General features: G+C 60.0%; 3 protein-coding genes across 6 annotated transcripts; all 3 read right to left on the minus strand.

The window, feature by feature from the left end:
* Window positions 1–1,638: 1,638 nt before the first annotated feature.
* Window positions 1,639–4,192, minus strand: SNAPC2 (small nuclear RNA activating complex polypeptide 2). Of its 2 annotated transcripts, XM_019667658.1 has the most exons (5): window positions 3,916–4,192; window positions 3,190–3,300; window positions 2,960–3,028; window positions 2,386–2,659; window positions 1,639–2,295 (listed from the first exon to the last, which is right to left on the minus strand). In XM_019667658.1, the coding sequence occupies exons 1-5, from the start codon at window positions 4,096–4,098 to the stop codon at window positions 1,964–1,966; spliced, it is 969 nt and encodes a 322-aa protein (XP_019523203.1). In that variant the 5' UTR covers window positions 4,099–4,192; the 3' UTR covers window positions 1,639–1,963. The 2 variants fall into 2 exon arrangements, with proteins under 2 accessions (XP_019523203.1, XP_019523204.1); XM_019667659.1 differs by lacking the exon at window positions 3,190–3,300.
* A 1,058-nt stretch (window positions 4,193–5,250) lies between these two features.
* TGFBR3L (transforming growth factor beta receptor 3 like) lies at window positions 5,251–8,671 on the minus strand. Its single transcript, XM_019667603.1, has 7 exons — window positions 8,602–8,671; window positions 7,533–7,669; window positions 7,138–7,434; window positions 6,400–6,526; window positions 6,129–6,296; window positions 5,850–5,922; window positions 5,251–5,408 (listed from the first exon to the last, which is right to left on the minus strand). The coding sequence occupies exons 1-6, from the start codon at window positions 8,669–8,671 to the stop codon at window positions 5,855–5,857; spliced, it is 867 nt and encodes a 288-aa protein (XP_019523148.1). The 3' UTR covers window positions 5,251–5,408; window positions 5,850–5,854.
* Window positions 8,672–9,116: 445 nt separating this feature from the next.
* MAP2K7 (mitogen-activated protein kinase kinase 7) lies at window positions 9,117–18,867 on the minus strand. 3 transcript variants are annotated; one of them, XM_019667654.1, is made up of 13 exons: window positions 18,580–18,783; window positions 16,769–16,816; window positions 13,639–13,780; window positions 13,401–13,467; window positions 13,186–13,299; window positions 12,995–13,114; window positions 12,762–12,869; window positions 12,500–12,679; window positions 12,316–12,396; window positions 12,064–12,206; window positions 11,469–11,514; window positions 11,217–11,347; window positions 9,117–11,039 (listed from the first exon to the last, which is right to left on the minus strand). In XM_019667654.1, exons 1-13 carry the CDS (start codon window positions 18,701–18,703, stop codon window positions 10,955–10,957), a joined length of 1,389 nt encoding a protein of 462 aa, XP_019523199.1. In that variant the 5' UTR covers window positions 18,704–18,783; the 3' UTR covers window positions 9,117–10,954. The 3 variants fall into 3 exon arrangements, with proteins under 3 accessions (XP_019523199.1, XP_019523200.1, XP_019523201.1); XM_019667655.1 differs by having other exon boundaries at window positions 9,117–11,347; window positions 18,580–18,867; XM_019667656.1 differs by lacking the exon at window positions 16,769–16,816 and having other exon boundaries at window positions 9,117–11,347; window positions 18,580–18,867.
* Window positions 18,868–18,946: the final 79 nt, after the last annotated feature.

Below are 18,946 nucleotides of genomic sequence, written 5' to 3' on the forward strand. Positions count from 1 at the left end.
CCCCCCCACATGCCTTCCTCATGCCTTCTCACTCTTCCCTGCCTCTGAGCCGATGGTGATAATAAAAGCTGTTATTGAGCGCTTACTTGAGCCAAGTGGCATGCTGAGTTAGTGCCTCCTGCGCATAGCCTGTTCACCCCTCGGGCCCCAGACAGTGAGTCTTGTTAGCCTCCCCATTCTACAGGCAAGGGGACTGAGGTCCAGGTACCTTGATGACTTGCCCACACCACGTGGCTGGATTCTAATCCAGCTGGAATTTGAACTCAGGTCTAATTTATGCAGGCTCTTAAGAGCTGTCCAGTGCTGCAAAGACACCCAGACCCACACTTTGGGGGCACTGGTGTGTTACTATCTCGATCCCCCCAGTTCTAGGCACAGCCAGGACCCCTTATTACCTTTGACCTGGGGAGATTCTAGGGGGCATAGAATGGACATAGCTGGGTGGGGAGTTGGGATAGGGCACCCCCAGCCAGCCCTGGAGGTGGTCTCCAAGAACTGGCATGGCCTCCTGGTGTCATGACCCCACCTGCAGCCCCAAGCCCCTTTGAGCCTGGTCCCTCCTGCCCACCATCATGTGCACTTGGGAACCCGTAGGTCTGGTGCCTGAGGGGCTGTGATGATGGAGTGGGCTGACTCCACTCCACAGCCTGCCCTGGAGACTTGTGTGCCCTGGGGGAGCTGTATGCAATGTGTGTGGGGAGAAGTGAGTGTTTCTATAAAAGGAAGGCTGAGTAAATGCACGAGCTCTTGGAATGGAAAATTTACTGGCTCTCAGAGGACTAGTTAGGCCTGGGGGAAGGCCAAGCTGTGGGTTCCCACCCCGCCCTCCCCAATCTGCCCCTGAACCCACACCCTGTGAGGCTGGTGGAGGGGATACCCTTTGCAGGGAGACCCAGCAGCACCTCCAGGAACTTGGGGCCTTTGAGAGCAGCCGGGACTCCAGCTCCCTCCCTCCTCTACCCAGTTCTGCTCTTCTGGGTTGTTTCCCCAAGGCTCCCTCAGGGAAACGCTCTCTAACCTGCCACATGTGCAGCCCACCCCTAACCTTTGGATCCCCCAGCCTTAGGCCTGGCTCCTTCCACCTGGCTTCCATTTTGGAAATTCAGAATGACACCAAGAATTTACGAAGGGAATTTAACAGAAGTATCAGCAAGATGGTAGAACTCCACACCAGAAGGGACGGAGGCGTGATATATATAGACAAATGGCAATGGGCCCACTTGTCCATATAAGAACATTCCTTTCAGGTGATGTGGGCTCATCCGCTGGGCAGTTTGCTTTGTAAGATGGCAACATCTTACAAAAAGACCAGGATTCATTCCCCTAGTACGCCCTCCCTCTGCTGGTGTCACCCCTCCATCTGTATGATGTGAGGTCAACCCACTCAGAAACCCTTTCCCTGACACCTGTCAGGCTCAGGCCACACAATCACCAAAGGTCCCCTCATGGCCAAACCAAGGTCATTCCAGGTGGCTTTGGACTGGATCTAGCAGCGGTGGCCTTTGGTGATCGCACCCCCTTCCCTCACATGCCCTCCTTGGTCCCCAGAACCCCAAGCTCTGCCTCTCCTACCTCTGACATCTCCCTCTGCACTTTAGGTTACCACTCCCACCTTAGCCACATGAAAAAAAGCGAGGCAAACTGACAACAACTTTATTCACAGTTATAGGCCACAGGATGCAGGAAGGGACGGGGGGCTAGTGGGGAAGGGTGTTTGAAGGTGGTTTTGGCCCAGGCTTCTAGCTGCTCCTACCTCAGTTCTGTGGCTGAACCCCTATACAACGGGGCCTCCATTTCTCAGACCCCTGCTGTGTGGAGCTTCTTAAAGGCCACTTGATACTGCACACAGGGTCAGGGAACTTTCACCATGACCGGATCCTCATGACAACCCAGTGCCAGCCCGAGAAGGACTGAAGGCCAGGGGCTTATCGATATCTGGTGAGTCCTGCGCCTGCCAGGCCCCTCACTTTCCAGGAATGGCCGCCCGGCCCAGAAGCTCCAGGGGCACCAGGAACGGGTTCAGGGGGGAGACCCCAGCTGCTTGCCAGGTGGATCTTGGTTCACAGGGTCCAGCATTCTCAGGGGCCTGCGGGGTGGCCAGGTCGGCATCCTCTTGGCCCCCAGAGCCAGTCCCACAATCCTCAGCCCCCAGCCCCAGGCTCCCACTGCTGGGGTCGGACTGGGGGGCCATCAGGCGTTGGTATGTGTCCAGCATATGCTCAGCCAGGGCTGCACAGGGCAGGTGAGGCAGCTCCTCAGGAAGTGCCATGAGCAGGTCAAGGACCACAGCTGACTCTGGTGATGGATGGAGAGAGGAGGAGTAAGGGGAGGACAGAGCTTGCTGCCTGGGATTCCATCCCCACAACCCTCGCCCCTGATTCTCACCAGCTGCGGAAAGCTCAGGGCCATGGAAACTGCGGGAGATGGACGACAGGTACTTGTAGATCTTCTCAAAGTCCACTTGGACGTCTCCCTCGGGAGAGGGGCCAGCCAGGGATTCGGAAGGCACCTCAGGGGTGGCGGGGCTATGAGCCTCAGGGCTCAGGTCCTCCTGCCCTCCAGGGGCACTGAGGAGCAGTAGTTTTCCACATGCCTGTGTGGGCTTGGGGGGCTTGGAGTGCAAGAGACTGATGGGCTCTGTGGCCGCAATGGTGAGCACCTGGCAGGCAGAGAGATCAGCAAAGGAAAGGCGGAAGTCCTCCCATTGGCCACGCCCCTGCCCTGCACACCAGGCCGTGCCTGTTCGCCAAAGCTTTCCTGCCACCCTGAGGAAGGCGTCACATATAAGAGATGGCCTCAGAGGTGGGGATACTGAAGCTTGGGGTGTCTAGTGACTGGCCAGAGTCACAGAGCAGATAAGAGGAAAGGCCCAGGACCCAGGTCCACCGTATTTGGACTCATATGTATGACCCTGTCCCCAGGGACACTCCTGTCCTGCCTAGGGGGTGACTGACTGTACCTGTGAGAAAGCCACTGTCAGGGTTTCCTCCAGCGGGCCTGTTATCTTCTCAGCCAGATCCATCCATACCTGGGTGGGGCAACCAGAAGGTACATGGTCAGCCTAGGGATCAACCCTCAGGATTCCCCCAAGCCCTGCCCCTCTTAGGGGTCCCCTGACCAGGTTATCACTCTCCCAACTCCCACCCCATCTTCCAGGGACTGGCTCTGGAGAGCCTTGCTCGGCTTCACCTCGATGGGGGCCGGGGTCTGTGTTTCCCGGCACCTTGGACCCTTTGGATGCACCCTCTGAATGGCCTCCCGGGCCACACGGCCCTTGAGCTGCTGGAGGAAATCCCGAATCTGAGGAGAGAGGAGGAGGTCAAATGGGCCTTCTACAAGCCCAGGGCTGGGAGAAAGAAGTCAAAGACCACTGCCTCCCGCTAGCTCGGTATTAAGGGTCATAGTGAATCTGCCTAGGTCTTTGGGGCCAAGGCCCAGGTGTGACGAGCTACCTAATAAAGATTTAAGGTCCAGGCCTGTCTGGCTCCTGCCGGCAGCCAACGCCCGCCCACATGCTAAATACTATTCTATTCACCTCCCCTCTGCATCCACTCCGCCCCATTTCCTGCCTCTCTCCAACCTCATTCCCGCCCAGTCCCTCTGAGCCATCCGCCCGGTCCGCCCCGTCGGGGGCCTCAGCTCCCTCCTACTTGGAGTTCGCCCCGCCCCTCAGCTTTGCCTTCGCCCCGCCCCTCAACCTTCCGCACCATCCGCACCACTGCCTCCACCTCTCCCCGCCCCTCGGCCTCCTGTATGCTCCACCCACGCCCAGCCTTCCGGCCAAGGTCGCCCCACTCCCATCCTTGCGCTCGTCCCGCCTGCGCTGCGCCCCGCCCCCCATCTTATTCCCCGCTCCCGCCCCGGACACATCCGAGCCCCGCCTCCAGACTCGCTCCCTTTCGGGGACCCTCTCACCTCGGCCTCGCTCCGGCCAGGCAGCTCCCTGGCCAACTCGGAGGCGTCCGGCTCCGGCTGGCCCCGCCGCATCTGTAGTAGTCGGAGCAGCTGCCGCTTCTCGCGGGCGCTCCAGGCCGCGGAGCCTATCACCTCGCCCAGATAGCGTACCGGGGCCGCTCGCCGCCGCTGTGGGGGCTTCATGCCGGTGAGGGCGGAGTTGGCGCTCCACGGCTGCTTCTCTGCGGGGCGGGGTTACGGAGGCCGCTGGGGCCAAAAGCTCTGCGCGGAGGCGGAAGCAGATGGGGGCGGGGCTCCGCGTTTGCGGGATTGAAGGAGCTGGCTGGGTGGGAAATAATGGGGAGGCTGGCATCCGAACTGAGGCGGGGGTGAACGAGACCCCCCCCAGCCTCATTTTATCGCATTCGTAAACTGGAGCCCAGACCTTAGATCGCATGCCCTCCCTCCATTCCTGGACTGTTACGTGTGTGCTTTGCTTCTCGTGGAGGCGTGGGTCCTGGATGGAAGGGTAGCTGTCCCAGTGTAGCCAAGAGCCTGGGCTGTGGGGTCGCCCAGCCCTGGGGACCTTGAGCAAATGGTTTAGCTGTACCCAGCCTCAGTATCCTCATCTGTAAAATGGAGCTAGCTAGCCTGTTTTTGTCTTTGCTCGGGGGAGGGAGGCGCTCACGCAGGAGGGATTTAAGGAACTCTAGACTGGATGGAGTGGAAACTGGACAGAGGCCAGAGGTCGAGGCCCTAGCGAGTTTAGGGTCCAGGCGGTGGGAATGGACAGTGGAGAAGGCCTAGATTTGAGAGGCTCGCAGGAGGTAGGTGGCCCAGTGAAGGCGTGGAGGAAGGAAGCAGGGTTTATTTAAAACTTAAACTGGTGGGGTCGGGTGCCCCTTCCTATTTGTGACAGAACACCCTTGGGTCTCCCCTGGCCCCTGTCTGCACACGAGTATATATACCAGGGGTGCTAAAAATATGTATACAAGTGGACACTTTGGTCAGCGTTGCTCAAGCAGTAGTTTGCCGTAATCAGAAGTGTCTGGACGCTGATGGGAACCACTTTGAGCACCTCTTGTAATTGCAGAAGTCAAATGTGACTTGTATTCATCTTTGTCATTAGTATATATTGAGTATTACAAGATTTTTTTTTCCTTTCTTAAAATATGTATACTTTTTTTGGTACTCTGTATATGGGCTACAAGCCCCACCCCCACACCCACCCCTCCAGTCTGGACCTCTTCCAGCCCCAAATCTTCCCAGTCCTGGTCCCAGACCTCTGCTTCCTGACACCCTCCACCCCCCACCCCCTGGGCAGACACAGACTTCAGAACTCATCAGGTCAGACCAGATGTTTATTTTAAGCCCAGGTGGGAGGAAGAGCTAGAAGGGCAGGCACAGGGATCATGGTCCCATGGGTCCAAGGTCAAGTGGCCGGTCCAGTCTTGCGAGCCTTGTCTGATGCCTTGGCTGGTGAGTCTCTGGACCCTGCTGGGGGCGCACCATCCCTAGAAGGGTGTAACCCAGGCTGAGCTAGGGAGAGGACTACGCAGACTAGCTCCTTCCTAGATGATCATTGGCCTCCCCCATCAGTCTGTGCACTGCAGGTGAGGACACTAGCTCTTAATCCCTGAGCTCTTGCCTTGTGCGTGTCCAACACAGAGCCCACAGTCCACCGGGGCTGACCACTGCCTGGGTTCGAATCCCAGCTCCACCAAATTTTGTGACTTAAATACATTACTTCAGAGAATGTCTAATTTTTCTCATCTTTATGGGGATTATAATAGTATCTACCCGAATGTTCTTATAAGGATTAAATTAGTTAATATACATAAAACATTTAGAACGCTGCCTGGCCCAAAGAAAGTGCTATGAAGAGTCATCATCATCTCCCTCCTCCAGGTATCAGCCCCACGTTACACTTTACACACACACTCACACACACTTACCTGCCTCACTGGGGCCTTCTGGGCTGAGGGCCTCTAGGCGAGGTTCTTGGGGGCGGGCCAGGAGGTGGAGGCGCTGGAAGAGAGAGGTAGGCTGTGGAGCTGTAGGGGTTGCTGCGTCTGGCCTGGGGCAGGAGCGCCCCCTGGAGGCCGCTGAGGGCCTAGCGGAGGCATGTCTAGGGATGGTCAGGTCCTGCCGGCTGGGATCGCACCGACCCCGGGGTCCCGGTGCGCAGGAATAGGCGGGGCCTGGCGGAGGTCCCAGTGGGAGAAGGTTGATACCTGAGTGCGTGCACACAAGGCCGAGACCCGCGGCCAGCGCGGCGCCCAGCACGAAGGCAGCCACCACCAGCGCCACCACTGGCGCGGGCTCCAGGGCTGCCTGAGCAGGTGCAAGAGGTGCAGGAGGCTCCGGGTGTACGGCTCTGCCGGGGACGCCCTTGGGTGGCACTGTGAAGAGTACAACGCTGAGACTAGGCCCAGGTCTCAGAGGTCCTCCCCACGCCCGTTCCCCAGCCCCAGGGACCCCTGCAGGGGAGAACTGCGCGCTCACTTGGGGGCGGCCGCGGCACAGTCACCAAGATGGGCTGCGTCAGCGTGTGCAGGTGGGGGGCATCGGCACCCAGACTCTCGCCGCTGCCACTGCCGGCGCCAGCGCATGCCTCATCCTGAGGCAGACACTAGGGGAAGGAGAGGGAAGGGACCGGGACGTGAGAGCCCTGGGATCCAGGGGCTGATCCCCAGGGCTCCCAAGAGATCTAAGAGATCCAGCACTCTTTGCAACCAGGAGTCCCACCACTAGACCGCTGAATACCCAGCCCCTAAGATATACAAGCAGCCAGGCGCCCAGCCCTAGAGAACTCCAAGTTTCAGCCTCTCAAGGTCACACGACCCCGCACTTGGCGCACTTAACCTTCTGTGAAGCCCAGCATTAGGTACCCAGAGATTTGGCCCCATAGTGGCCTTCTGCAGCCAACCACTCAGCTCTGGAGGGACCTCAGAGCTCCGCCTAACCCAGTGCTTTGCCCAAGAGGGAATTCAGTGCCCACTCCCTACCTGTCCCCTGAGGAACCCTTTCGCAGAACTCCCCCGGCCCTTAGAGCTCCCTGCACCCAGCCCCAATGCCTACCCCTAGCTCCGAGGGACCCGTGCTCCAGGCTCCAAAGTGCCCTGACCCCCAGATTCCCAAACCCAGAGGGGCTCCTCCCTTAGATGCCAGGAAGCTCTCCTGCACAGCCCACGACGGGCCCCGGGCCCCGGACCCGAGACTCCCGGTCCTGCCTCCTCGCACCGACGGCGGCGGCGGCAGCGTCACAGGCACAGGAGTCCGGCGGGCTCCCCGGAGGTGGCAGCGGCTCAGCTGGCAGTGCAGAAACTGCACAGAGGCGTTGAAGATAGGGCGCAGGCGGAAGCTGAAGCGGGCAGCACCAGGGCGTGGCGGCGGTGGCGGGAAGGCGACCGAGGAGTCGGCGGGGCAGCCTCCGCGCAGCAGCGCCAGGGCGGGCCCCGGTGCCGGGCGCGAGGATGGTGTCACTGAGCAGTGGTGCAGAACCAGGCCCCAGCGAGGGGAGGGACGAGCCAGGGCCGCCTAGGCGGAGGGGGTGGGGGGGGGCAGTATGGTATCACGGTCAGGATCCGCCGCTCCCACCTGCCAGCCCCGTGCCCCAGCGCGCCCCGCGTCCGCACCTGCACGAACACGCGGCTGTCCGCTGGGACCTCGAGCGGCCCTGCGCGGCGCGGGAAGGCGTCCTCCACCTCCGATAGCTCTAGACTGAAAAGTGGTCGGCGCAGCCAGGAACCGGGCGCCGCCGGGAACGGGGGCGCTGCCGGGGGAGAAAGGGTGGCACAGAGGGAGGACGCGCTGTCCCTTAGGCCCTCCGGCAAATGATCCAGCCTCCTTCGCCTCCTTTGGAAAATGGATGCGGTGGAGGATTCACTCACGCTCAGCTCCGCGCCTCGTTCACCACCGGTGGGACAGCGGATATGATGTCCCCCCCACCGCCCACCCCAACCTCCCCGAGACCCCTGCGATATCACAGCTCAGCACAAAGTTGTGTGCCTCTGACGAGGAGCTCCCTTTCCTGGACCTCGATTTCCTCCCCAGCAGTGAGGGAATTCCAGGTGGGGAAAAGGGGTGAGGGTTGCCTGATGGGGGAGGATCAGGCTGAGTGACGATCAGTGCAGGGCTGTCCTGGGATTGCAGTAGGGCCAGCTTGGGGGCAGTGTGGGGGAGTGCTAGTCCCACCCTTCCCTAAAGGAAGGTAGGTGCTCTCATCAAAGGGGTAAAGTAGAAGGGGGGTGCTCTCCCCTAGCCCTTCTAGCCCAGCCAGGCCACCAGGCTCTGGGGCTTTTCCGTTTGTCCAGGTTCCTCACTCCCAGGCTTGGGGCAGTCGCAGCGAAAGGCAGAGCACCCACAGGCTTTCCTAATCTTTGTGATGGCACGCACAAGCGCGCGCACGTGGACACACAGGTGTCCGCCTTCAGGAAGCACTCAGCTGAGGCCCCTAACTCAAACATTCAGGATGGCCCCCACACACATTCCCTAAAAGCATTTGCAGGCTGTTCCCCTCCCACAGTCCATGGCCTCACAGTGGCTGCTGGGAGCTTTCAAGTTGAGGATCCCAAAGAACCTAGAAATGGGAATGGGCAGACCCTACCACCCACCCATTCCACCAGGTGGGGTGGATGAGGGGTCGAGAAAGGGAGGCACAGGAATGGAGCACAATGGTATACATGTTCTCTAGCCCCTACCTACCAGGGAGCCCGCTGGGCAAGGTGGAGGTCCCTGGGAGAAGAGCCAGCAGCAGGAACATGGCACCCAGCATACTGGACTGGCTACAGTGAATGTGCGGGGACCACAGGCAGAGGCACCAGCCCAGGCAGCACTCAGAACCAGTAGGTGGGCAGGTGGCCCTGTCTTTGGCTGGGCAGCCACCTCAGGTGGCAGGGAGCGTGGGTGGCAGACTGAGGGGCTGACACCAGAGCCCTTGCCCAAGGCCTGCCAGGGATTAGAAGTCCTCTCCCACAAGACCTGTGGCTATTCGGGGGGTGGAGTGGGGGGTGGCGGTGTCCCTCCACGCTGTCTGCTTGCTATTGGGCAAGTCACCACAAACACCACCCTACCAGCCCAATCTCTGCCTGTCTTCCCTTGATGCAGAGACCTCATCCACCAAGATAGCACTGCTCCCCCCATCCCATGTCACAGCTTACAGACCTTTCCCAAGTCTCAAGCCACATCCTGCCAAGGCTCAGGTCATACCACAGACTCGGTGGAAGAAAAGGGAGGGGTTTTATTCTCAAGCATCTAAGGATTTACAAACATGGGTGTTTCATTTTAAAAAGGGAAGGGGCAATACTGGCAGCCTGAGAAGGGACTGTGGGCTGACGGGCTAGGCCAGGCCGCCCCAGGCCCCTGCCTGCCTGCTCTGCCCTCTGCCTGGTCAAGAAGGACAGCTGGTGACTGGAGACAGAGGGGAGGGGGGGACAAGGGAGAGGTAGCGGGGAGGAGAGGCTCCCCCAGAACTCCCACTTAACACTGAAGGGGAGGGGGGCAGGCAGACACACACTCACAAAACAAAGTTAAATAAAAATAAACCTGGGCAGCAGGCCTTGGGCTTTTGCTGGCCCTGGGACCAGCCACATGACCTCCTAGCTACCGGCAAAGGCCCCCTGTGGCTGGGACCCACAAGGGAGGGTGGAGTCAGGCCTGTGGGTACCCCACCCTGCTCCCATCCCCTCACAAAGGGGACTGGGGCAAGAGAGGTGGCCGTACCCCGGGGAGGGGGGGCGCAGAGAGAAAATGGTGGAGTATTTTTTAAACATGCAGCCTTTTGTGACTATAAGAGTAACAAGAGTCGATAGGATAGAGGTTACAGTGATGCTTATGCTAAGTCTAGATTGCGCCAGCTACATCCAGCGAGGTTCCTCACCTTTGGCGTCGGTTGGTTTTTGTGTTTTTTTTTCTTTTTTTTTTTTTTTTTGTTATTTTGTTTAGTTATCCACTTGATTTGCATGCATCACCAACAAAAAGGAAACACACCCCCTCCAGCTCTGGCTGCTGCAGAGGGCTGAGGGGAGGGGGCACCATGGCCCAGCCTCTAGGTAGGCTGGGGACTGGCCAGCTCTGGGGGAGATGAGGAGCACTCAGGGGCACTGTGAAGGCATGACTGCCTTCACATGCCCAGCCTTCAGCCTGCCCCACCTCTGTCCCTGTCACACATCCTCAAACCCCCACATCCACTCCTTATACCCTCCATTCCTGCCTCCCTGGGCCCCGTGGCCCCCACTCATCACATGGCCCCCATTCCCTCCTCCCTGCCACACCAATATTGCTGCCTTCCACCACACTCCACACACACCTTCCCTGAAGGCCACCTTGTGTGGCCGCGGCCCTGTGGGCTCCCTCCACACCCCGAGGTCAACTCATCCCCCCAAGCTGTGGCCAGTCTCCAGCCCTGAGGGAGGAGCCCCCACCCCCAGTGCCGACCTTTGGGACTAGTCTCCCCAGGCCAGGCTGAGGGAGGCACAGTGGCCCAGGCCCCGATGGCCCGGTCCCCCAGTGCCCACAGGTGGTTGGGGGCTCCACCACAAGCAGCTAAACATGACTTTGGTAAAAGTTTCTGAAGGTACCGACAAACCCCATGAGAACAAGCTCTTCTTCCTCCCCCCACCCCCCCAAACACCCCCCCCAAGTAAAATAAAATACAATAAACTCCAAAAAGGACCCCCTGAGATCAAAGAGAGAGAAAGAGCAGCCGGGTCTGCTGCAGTCACAATGCCCAGCCTGCCTTCCTGGGGCGAGGACACCAGCCGAGGGACTCATTCCTCGCCACAGACCTAAGTGGACCCATGGGTCCCATAGGGGGTGGCAGAGCCCAGGAATGGGCCAGGAGAGAGGCGGAGGCAGGGAGGGAGATGGGGAAGACCAGAGAGGCACTGAGGGAGGTGACAAGAGATGAAGACAGGGAGCATGTGCACCAGGGAGGCGAAGACGGCAAGTGTGGGAGGGTGCAGGACAGGCGACTCTCTCCTGGCCCCTGGGGGCCACCCGAGAGCCCAGAGGTTACGACAATAAATAGCGAGTCTGCTCGCGGCCTGCTGTCTTCCGTTCACAGTGTCTGTCGGGGGGACGCATACGGCTGGCTGACCCCAGGACCGGAAGGGCTAGAGCCTGGCGAGCCCATCTGTCCACGGCTGCTGGGCAGGGAGTCAGGGGTGGGTTGGCGTCCCCTACTTTCTGTCCTCAGCCCTCGGTGGCCGTCCAGGTCCCAGGTTTCCCCTGACGGGCAGCTGGGTGGCCGGGTAGGGAAGGGGGGGCCTGTGGCCATGTCCCCGGCCCCCCAGAGGGCATGGCCGCCGCCACGCGGCTACCTGAAGAAGGGCAGGTGATGTTGGCTCAGGACTCCGCTAGTCCGCGGTGACTCAGTCTTCGCCATGACGTCCTTGAACCAGGACGCCACATCCACCTCCAGCGTCTCGTAGCGCTTGATGAAGCTGTGTTCCTGCAGGGCCCAAGGGGGGAGCTTAAGACAAGGACAGCTTCCCGGCTGGCCTCGCTTGTCCAGATGGGCAGGGGGTACGGAGCAAGGCTGGGACAGGGCAGGAGGGGCCCCAGGTACTCACAAGTAGCTTATTGTACTTTGGTCTCTTTCTGTGATCTTTAGTAAGGCTGGAGAAAGAGAAGGGAAGGAAGGGAAGTGAGAGCCTGGAGGGGCTCAGCTGACCTACCAGCTGAGCTGGGGGTCTGCAAGAGCTGTGGAAAGGAGCTGCTGCATCCTCCCGGCCATGTGCTGCCAGGTGGGACACCGCAGTGGACTCGAGGCCTGCACCCACCTGGGATGGGGGCCTAAACCAGGTTGTGAGGTGCCCACTGGGGGGTGGGGAGGAGTGGCTCTCCCAAGGGAGAATCCAATATGGAATCCTGTCTGCATAATTCTGCTTGTTGGTGCAGGACACTCAGAGCCCTTTGCCCTGGGGGTCCCACTGCTGGTTTACAACCTCCCGAGGTGAAGCCCCAGGCCACCTGGCCAACTGCCCTTGGAGCCAGGTCCAAACCCAACTCGTGCTTCCCAGGGCTCTGGCTCCAGCTCCTACCTGCATTCTGGGCCCTGAGCCCTTCTGGTCCACAGCTACCCCACCCCCATCCTGCTCCGAATGCCCCCAGCTGCCTTGAGCTGGGGGCCTCCTGGAGTGGGGAACCGGGGCAAGGGCTCCTCACCAGTCTTTGACGAAGGACTGAAAGTCCCCCGAGAAGCCCATGTGACCGGGCAGGAGCGGGGGCTCTTCCTGCAGGACCTTGGTGAGGACCTCGAAGTCTGTCTTGCAGTTCTTGTAGGGAAACTGTCCTGTCGCCAGCTCCACCTGGGGACAGACGGGCTGGAGCGGCCAAGGACAAGCTCCTGTCCTCCCTGCTGCCCTCCCATACCCTGAGAACAGGTCACCCCAGCCCTCAGAAAGGGCCCCAACTCACCAGGGAAATGCCCAGGCTCCACACGTCGGCCCGAATGTCGTAGTCCGGCTTGGTGGGGTCCGGGGGATCAATGCGCTCAGGCTGCAAGGGTGAGGGAGATGGAAGAGGGGAGGATGAACCTGTGGCTGGGGTGGGTGCACTGCCCAGGCCTCCACACCCTGCCACCTGCTAGACCCCCACTTACTGCCATGTAGGCAGCACAGCCCGCACTCCGAGTTTTAGCTTTGGAGTCCACGAGGCGGCCGCTGATGCCGAAGTCACAGAGTTTGATCTGGCCCCGCTCGTCCAGCAGGATGTTGGAGGGCTTAACGTCCCGGTGGATCACACCGTGCTTCTCCTTCAGGTAGTAGAGCGCTTTCACAATCTGCGGCAAGGAAAGGGGAGTGCAGTGTTGGGGGACAGAGCCTGGGGGTCCCTTGCCCGGCTCAGCCGGCCTGGCCACTTACTGCCACAGTCATCTTGCCCAGGATCCGCTCGGGGATGGGACCCTGCATCCGCTTCTTCAGCTTCTCAGCACATGTGCCCATGAGCTCCATGGCAATGAAGACGTCCGTCTGCAGGGACAGCAGGTACAGCTTGGGGCAGCCACACCCTCCTGCCCACCCCAGATAGGCTCTGGTCCCAGGGCAGGAGACAGGGCCCCCTGGGAAGGCCACAGAGGGCTGGGCGGGGGGCTCACATTGGTGATGAAGGTCCCGAAGCACTGCACAATGTAGGGGCAGTCATGGCTCTTGAGCACGACGTCCAGGTCCATGAGGATCCGCTTGTTCTCGTCCTTGTTCCCCGAACGCCGCATTTGCTGCACGGGAGGGGGGGACTCAGCGTCAGAGCTGAGGGGCTCGGGGCCACCTGGGTAGGGCAGGGCCTCACCTTGACAGCGATGATGTGGCCTGTCTTCCGGAAGCGCATCTTCCACACCTGGCCGCAGGTGCCACTGCCCATCTCCCCCAAGTTCTCCAGGTCGTTGATTTCTGCCTGGTAGCGCTGGTGAGGAGAGCCACAGATGGGGGTCTGCCTGGCCGCTGCCCCTCATAGACCTAGACCGTGTCCTGCCCACCCCCTGGGAGCTGGGGGAAGGGCAGTACCTGGCCCCCAATGGTCAGGTAGCCTGTCTGCTTCATGATCTCCTGCAGCTTCTGGTCAATCTCAATGCTAGGGAAACAGGGAGAGGGTGTGGGTGGAGGGGGGTCCTGACCAACCTGAAGCCAGCCCCTAATACGCAATGGTTCCCACAGGTTTCATCGCCTCCTTCTTAGGGCTGGCCCAGTGGCCCTCCCCACGCTGACCCCCCACAGGTCATCTGGCCCCACTCCGAAGGCTCACCTCTCCATGCTGCGGGGTGTGAACAAGGTGGACGGGAGCCCCAGCATGTGGCGGGGCCGGGCAGGGGGCGTGGGGTGCTGCGGGGAGCTCTCGGAGGACGGTGAGCGGCTGCCACCATCGTTGGCCAGTGGGAGCTGCAGGGCTAGGGGGGGTGAGAGTCAGGGGCGGGGAGGGGGTTAGCACCCAGCTGGCCCCACCTCCAGTGCTGGTGCTCCGGGGGACTAGGGACCTTGGTCTTCGCCTCCTGGGCACCCTCAGGTAGGCTGACACTGCTGGGTGGGAGGAGCTGGAGTCTCCCTCCCCAACCCCGGACCATTCTCAGGGTGCTTCTCCCATCCTCCTGCCCGGGAAGGAGATGGAGTGGGAATAGCTGGGAATGATGATAACCAGAGGCCGAGGGTTTGTCCCCAAGTCTATGCTGACAGAAACAAGGCCCAAAGGCTAATGGTGTCCCTCAGCCAGGCAGCCTGCCTCCCTGGTGTGTCCCTTTCCTCCCCACCTCTGCCCAGGAAGCAGGCCGAGGACCACAGTGCCTATGCTCAGGACCATGTAAGGAGGGACTGCCCACCAGGATCAGCCTGGGCTCTGGTCCTGTGGGCAACACTGAACTTGGCTGCCCAACAGGAATGAGGTGGACCACCCTGGGGAGACAGTGGACAAGGGACCCAGACTTCTAGCTGCTCCATGTTCTGTTCCAGGGTCAGGGGGGGCCACCCTTTGGTCACCAGGCTCAACTGTGAGCCTCCCAGTCTGGCCTGCAGAGCTGGGGCCAATGAGGACAGGGGCAGGACCCCAGGCTGGGCCTGCGTCCTGTGGGTGATGGATTCCAGCTGGCACGGCCCCTCTAGGACTGACGGGATTTGGAGGAGGTGCTGGGCCAGGCAGGGGATTGGTTCTTTCCAGCAGCCTGCATGCGGATGGCTTGGGCATGCTGCAGGCAGGCAGGCAGGCAGCAGGCAGGCAGTGGACACCCCAGGACGGGCAGGCGGCGTTAGGGGATGAGAGGGCAGGAGAGAGACAGACACATGGGAGCCAAGATTGGGGCCCAGCTGCCCAGAGGAGGCGCTGCAGAGACAGGCCAGAGAGGAGCCCAGACAGGGGAGCAGGTTCCCTAAGGGGCTGGGAGCCTCCCTTGGCTGGGCTGGCAACAGGGTAGAGGAGCAGAGGTCGGTATGGCCTCCAGAGGAGACAGATGATCCTCCATTGAACCCTCATACCCAGAGGACCTGGCATGCCAGAAGGGGGTCCCTGGCTGGGGAGGGCACTGACTATAAGCACCCTCCCAGGTTCACCTTCCCACAGAGTGCAGGCCTGGGGCCTCCCCCAGCTGATGCTCCTCCTCTCTCTCCATACCTCTTGCTGAGACCCACCTTTTCCTCCCCAAGTTTTTGCAGACACCTGGTAACATAGGCCCAGTGACCGATGGGTAGACCAACAGGTATGCTTGCTCTGTTGGCCCAGGACCCTGACCCCAGCCCGAGTCAGGGGGCAGGTATATGACCCTGGCCTGCAGTTCTAGAAGGAGTACAAGTCTTGCTAGGGCCTGGCAGGAATAGAGGAGGAGCTCTGGGGACCCCGGGGACACAGCTGGGCCCAGCACCCTCACCTCCCATGCCCCCTCCCACCCCAAGCTTTGTAACATCACTACACCTCTGCTCTGCCATGGCCAGAATCAGAGTCCTAAGCCCTCTCTCTCTAGCTCAACAACCTCACCTTGTACTCCCCCGAACCTGGACTCTCTTGAGATACTGCCAGGTTCTCACCCCCTGGGGGTGGGGGTGGGTATCTGGGCCCCTTTTCTGCCCTGCACCGTCAGCTCTCTGGGGCAAGGAAGCACACTTCGGTGCCCCATGGGTCCCCTTGAACAGGCCACTGGGCCTCTTGACAGCTGCCCAGAGCCCGGGAAAAGGCTGTAGGGATACAGAGGCTTCCAGCCAGCCCCACAAACTGAAGCATGGAGGGGATTTGAGAGGAGCAGGTGGAGGAGGGAGAGAGTGGAGATACAAAAAGGCCCAGAGAAATCAATGAGGTGGTAATGGGCCATACAGTAGGTCAGGAGGTCAGAGGAAAAGCATGAAGATGGATATGTATGAGAGAGAGAAAGAAGAGAGAGAGAATGAATGAATGAATGAATGAGAAAAAACAAGAGGGCATGGGGGCCGTCAGGAGCCACAGCTGCACCAGGCATGGCACAAACCCCCACACACATGCAGACGGGCAGATGATACACCACAGAGCCTCCAACACCATCTTACACACACAAGGTTACACACATTCAACTGTCCAACCTAGTCCCACTTACACACAAGGATAAACAGGACCAAACTCCCAGCCCGGTCTCTCGCACACCCCCCCACACACATGGACACATCCCACATACATCCACTCCAGCCAGACCCGCTGGCACCCGTACTCAGGCCTTGGCAGGGCTGTTCACATGCTCTCCCGCCTCCCACAAGACTTTGCTCAAATCCCACCTTCTCCAGAGGCTTCCCCGAACAGTACCCTGTACAATTCCAACCCTGCTCTACTCTACTTTTCCCCAGCACTTGTAGCCTTCTCCAGTTCTCCCCAATCAGGAATGCACTCATTGTTCTCACCTCCTCCCACCCCTAGTGGTGCATCAGCTGCACAGAGGGACTTGGTAAGTTTTATTCACTGCTGTATCCCCAGAGCCTAAAACAGGTACAGCACACAGGGGCCAAAACATTCCCTGAATTGCTGAAATGGATGCACAGGCACAGCCAACCCGCTGGCCCCACTTTCTCTCCCTCTCACTTATACACACTCACGCATGCACACACACACACACACACACGCACTTGCGTGACCCCCTTGCAAGTGACAAGACTCCCAGTCAGTGAGGGAGCCCACTTCCTCCTCCAGGGGATCCAAACCTGCACCCGAGTGGAAGGGAGGAGAGAGGACACAGGAAGAGGCCAGGTGGGCCTGATGTTGATTGTATGAAAGAGAAAGGGGGAGTGAGAGGGAGAGTGAGTGAGGAGATGCGCACGCACACACACTCACACACACAGAGCATAGGGGGATAAGGGGATGGCATTCTGCGGCTGGGGCAGCGGTTAGGTCAATGGTGCAGATGTCCAAGCGGCGATGATAAAAAGGCTGGTACCTGCTCGTTGGGACGGGGCAGGAGCAGGGCTTAGAGTGATCACAATAACTGGATGGGGAAAAGGAAGAAAAAAAACAACACCACGATAAATCACAACAGAAACAACCGATTTGTCCAAAAGAAAAGAAATCAAATCATAACGAGGAGGAGGGGGAGGCACGAGGCACCAAATTACAGAGATGGGTAGAAATCGACAGATGGCAGGACTGGAAGGATGGGATGGAGCTGACACTGACACAGACACAGATGCCTGGAGGGGGTTCCTCAGGGGCCTGCCCGCCTTGGGTCTTGCCGTGCCTTGCTCTGCACCTGGGCCGGCCACCCCTGTAAGGCACCCCAGGCCCCGTACCCAGCCCTGTCTTGTCCATGCTGTGGCTGGGAGGTGGGGGTGGCACTGCAGAACCTAGCAGAAACCCTCCAGTCATTGGCAGTTTTGGGGACAGAAGTATCCGGAAAGCCTCTAGCCCAAGGAGTGTCCAACGCCAGCATCACCACCTTAGGGCTTTCTCTGGACCCCCAAAAGACCCCCTCAGGGAAGCATCCAGGCTGACCCAGGTCAGAAGAGGGATGGAGAGTGGACCCTACACATGGATGGGGGCGGGGTAAGGCTGTGAAGGCCAGGCTACGTGAGTAGGGGGTGGTTGGGGTACCCAGATATAGGGATGTCTTTCTCCTCCTGTCGGGATGACCCCACAGGAGCTACAAAAGTCATTTCAGAGAAGATATTAAAAGAGCAAGAAAGACACAGAAAGCGTCTTGGGGGTGCTGTTCTTCAGGTCTGTGGGGAGAGTGAAATCTGATGCCCTCCAGCTGAGAGGATTTGGGTTCTATGGGACATAACAAGGATCCTAGATGTGGTCACGGTGATCCCAGGGGGGACAGCTCTTGATTCCTGATGACAGGTAAGGAGGTGCTGAGATGCTGGAATCAGAGGGGAGGCATATGTGTGCTGGGAAGCTAGATAGTACCATACTGGCCTCAGGTGTCCCCAGAGTATGGGTATGTGGGGAAAAAGAAGTCACTTGAGCCCAAATGACAAAGTCTCTGGTCTGGGGACTGGGTGTGTATTTTTGAGAGGCTAGACATATTCACCAAGAAGGTGGCAGTGAAACTAGTCAGAGGAGTATGAGGGGGCCTGGTATAGAGAGTAGAGTGTGTGTGGGAGGGGGTCTGATGAGCTCAATGACAAGGTCCCACTTCAGAGAAGGGATCACCAGACACAGTCACAGGGAGTGGGAGAATCATCTTCGTCAGAGGGATAAAGGGGGTTGTATGTGGTCAAGTGACCTGAGGTGTCCCCCAGCCAGGTGTGAGTGAACCATCCCTTGAACCCGGATGACAAGGACCCTGGCGCGGAGTGGGGATAGGTGGGGCCTCTTGACACAGTCACTGAGATAACGAGTGGAACCATCTGGTCAAAAGGGATCTGTACGTGTTTGCGGAGAACGTGGATTTGGTCACGGTCGCGTAGGGTAGGGGAAGCACGGCTCACAAGAGGTGAGAGGCTCCGAGGATCACGATGATGGGGGCGGGTCATCAGGTGGTCCTCGCCTGGAGCCAGGTAACTAGGCTCTCAGGCTCCGTAAGGGGGAATCCCCCAGGCCGAGGGAGGGCCTCCCGGGAGCTCGCCGGTCCCACGCCCCCGAGTTTACCGTGACCCTCGCCCCGCGAGACGAAAGACTGGGGGTGGGGAACGGAGAGGAGAAGCAAGAGCGCCCCGGAAGCGGGGGCGGGGCCTGGAGGCGGGGGCGGGGCTTCTCGCAGTGCGCGCCCCGCCCCACCCGCCCCCTCCCCCATGCCGCCGTGCTTACTGGGCCTGGGCCGCTGGGGGCTGATATCCAGGTTGAGGTCGATCCTCCGCCGGGCCTCGCGGTTCTCTTGCTTCAGCTTTGCTTCCAGGCGGGACAGCTTCTGCTCCAGGGAGGACGCCGCCATCTTCCCCGCCGCCGCCGCCGCCGCGCACCGCCCGGCCACCCGTCAGTCCGGCAGACAAACACCGCACTGCGCCTGCGCCTGGATGACCCCGCCGAGCCGCCGTTTAGCCCCACACAGCGCATGCCCGTGGTGCGCACCCGCCCTTCCCTCGTGCGAACCTCCGCGCGTGCGTCCCTTTGCGCGTGCGTCCCTCGTCCCAGCCAGAGGGATGATGCCACCTAGAGCTCTCGGCTGGAAAAGTGC

This window comes from Hipposideros armiger, unplaced genomic scaffold (genome assembly GCF_001890085.2).
Source record: "Hipposideros armiger isolate ML-2016 unplaced genomic scaffold, ASM189008v1 scaffold_502, whole genome shotgun sequence".
NCBI classification, from domain to species: Eukaryota; Metazoa; Chordata; class Mammalia; order Chiroptera; family Hipposideridae; genus Hipposideros; species Hipposideros armiger.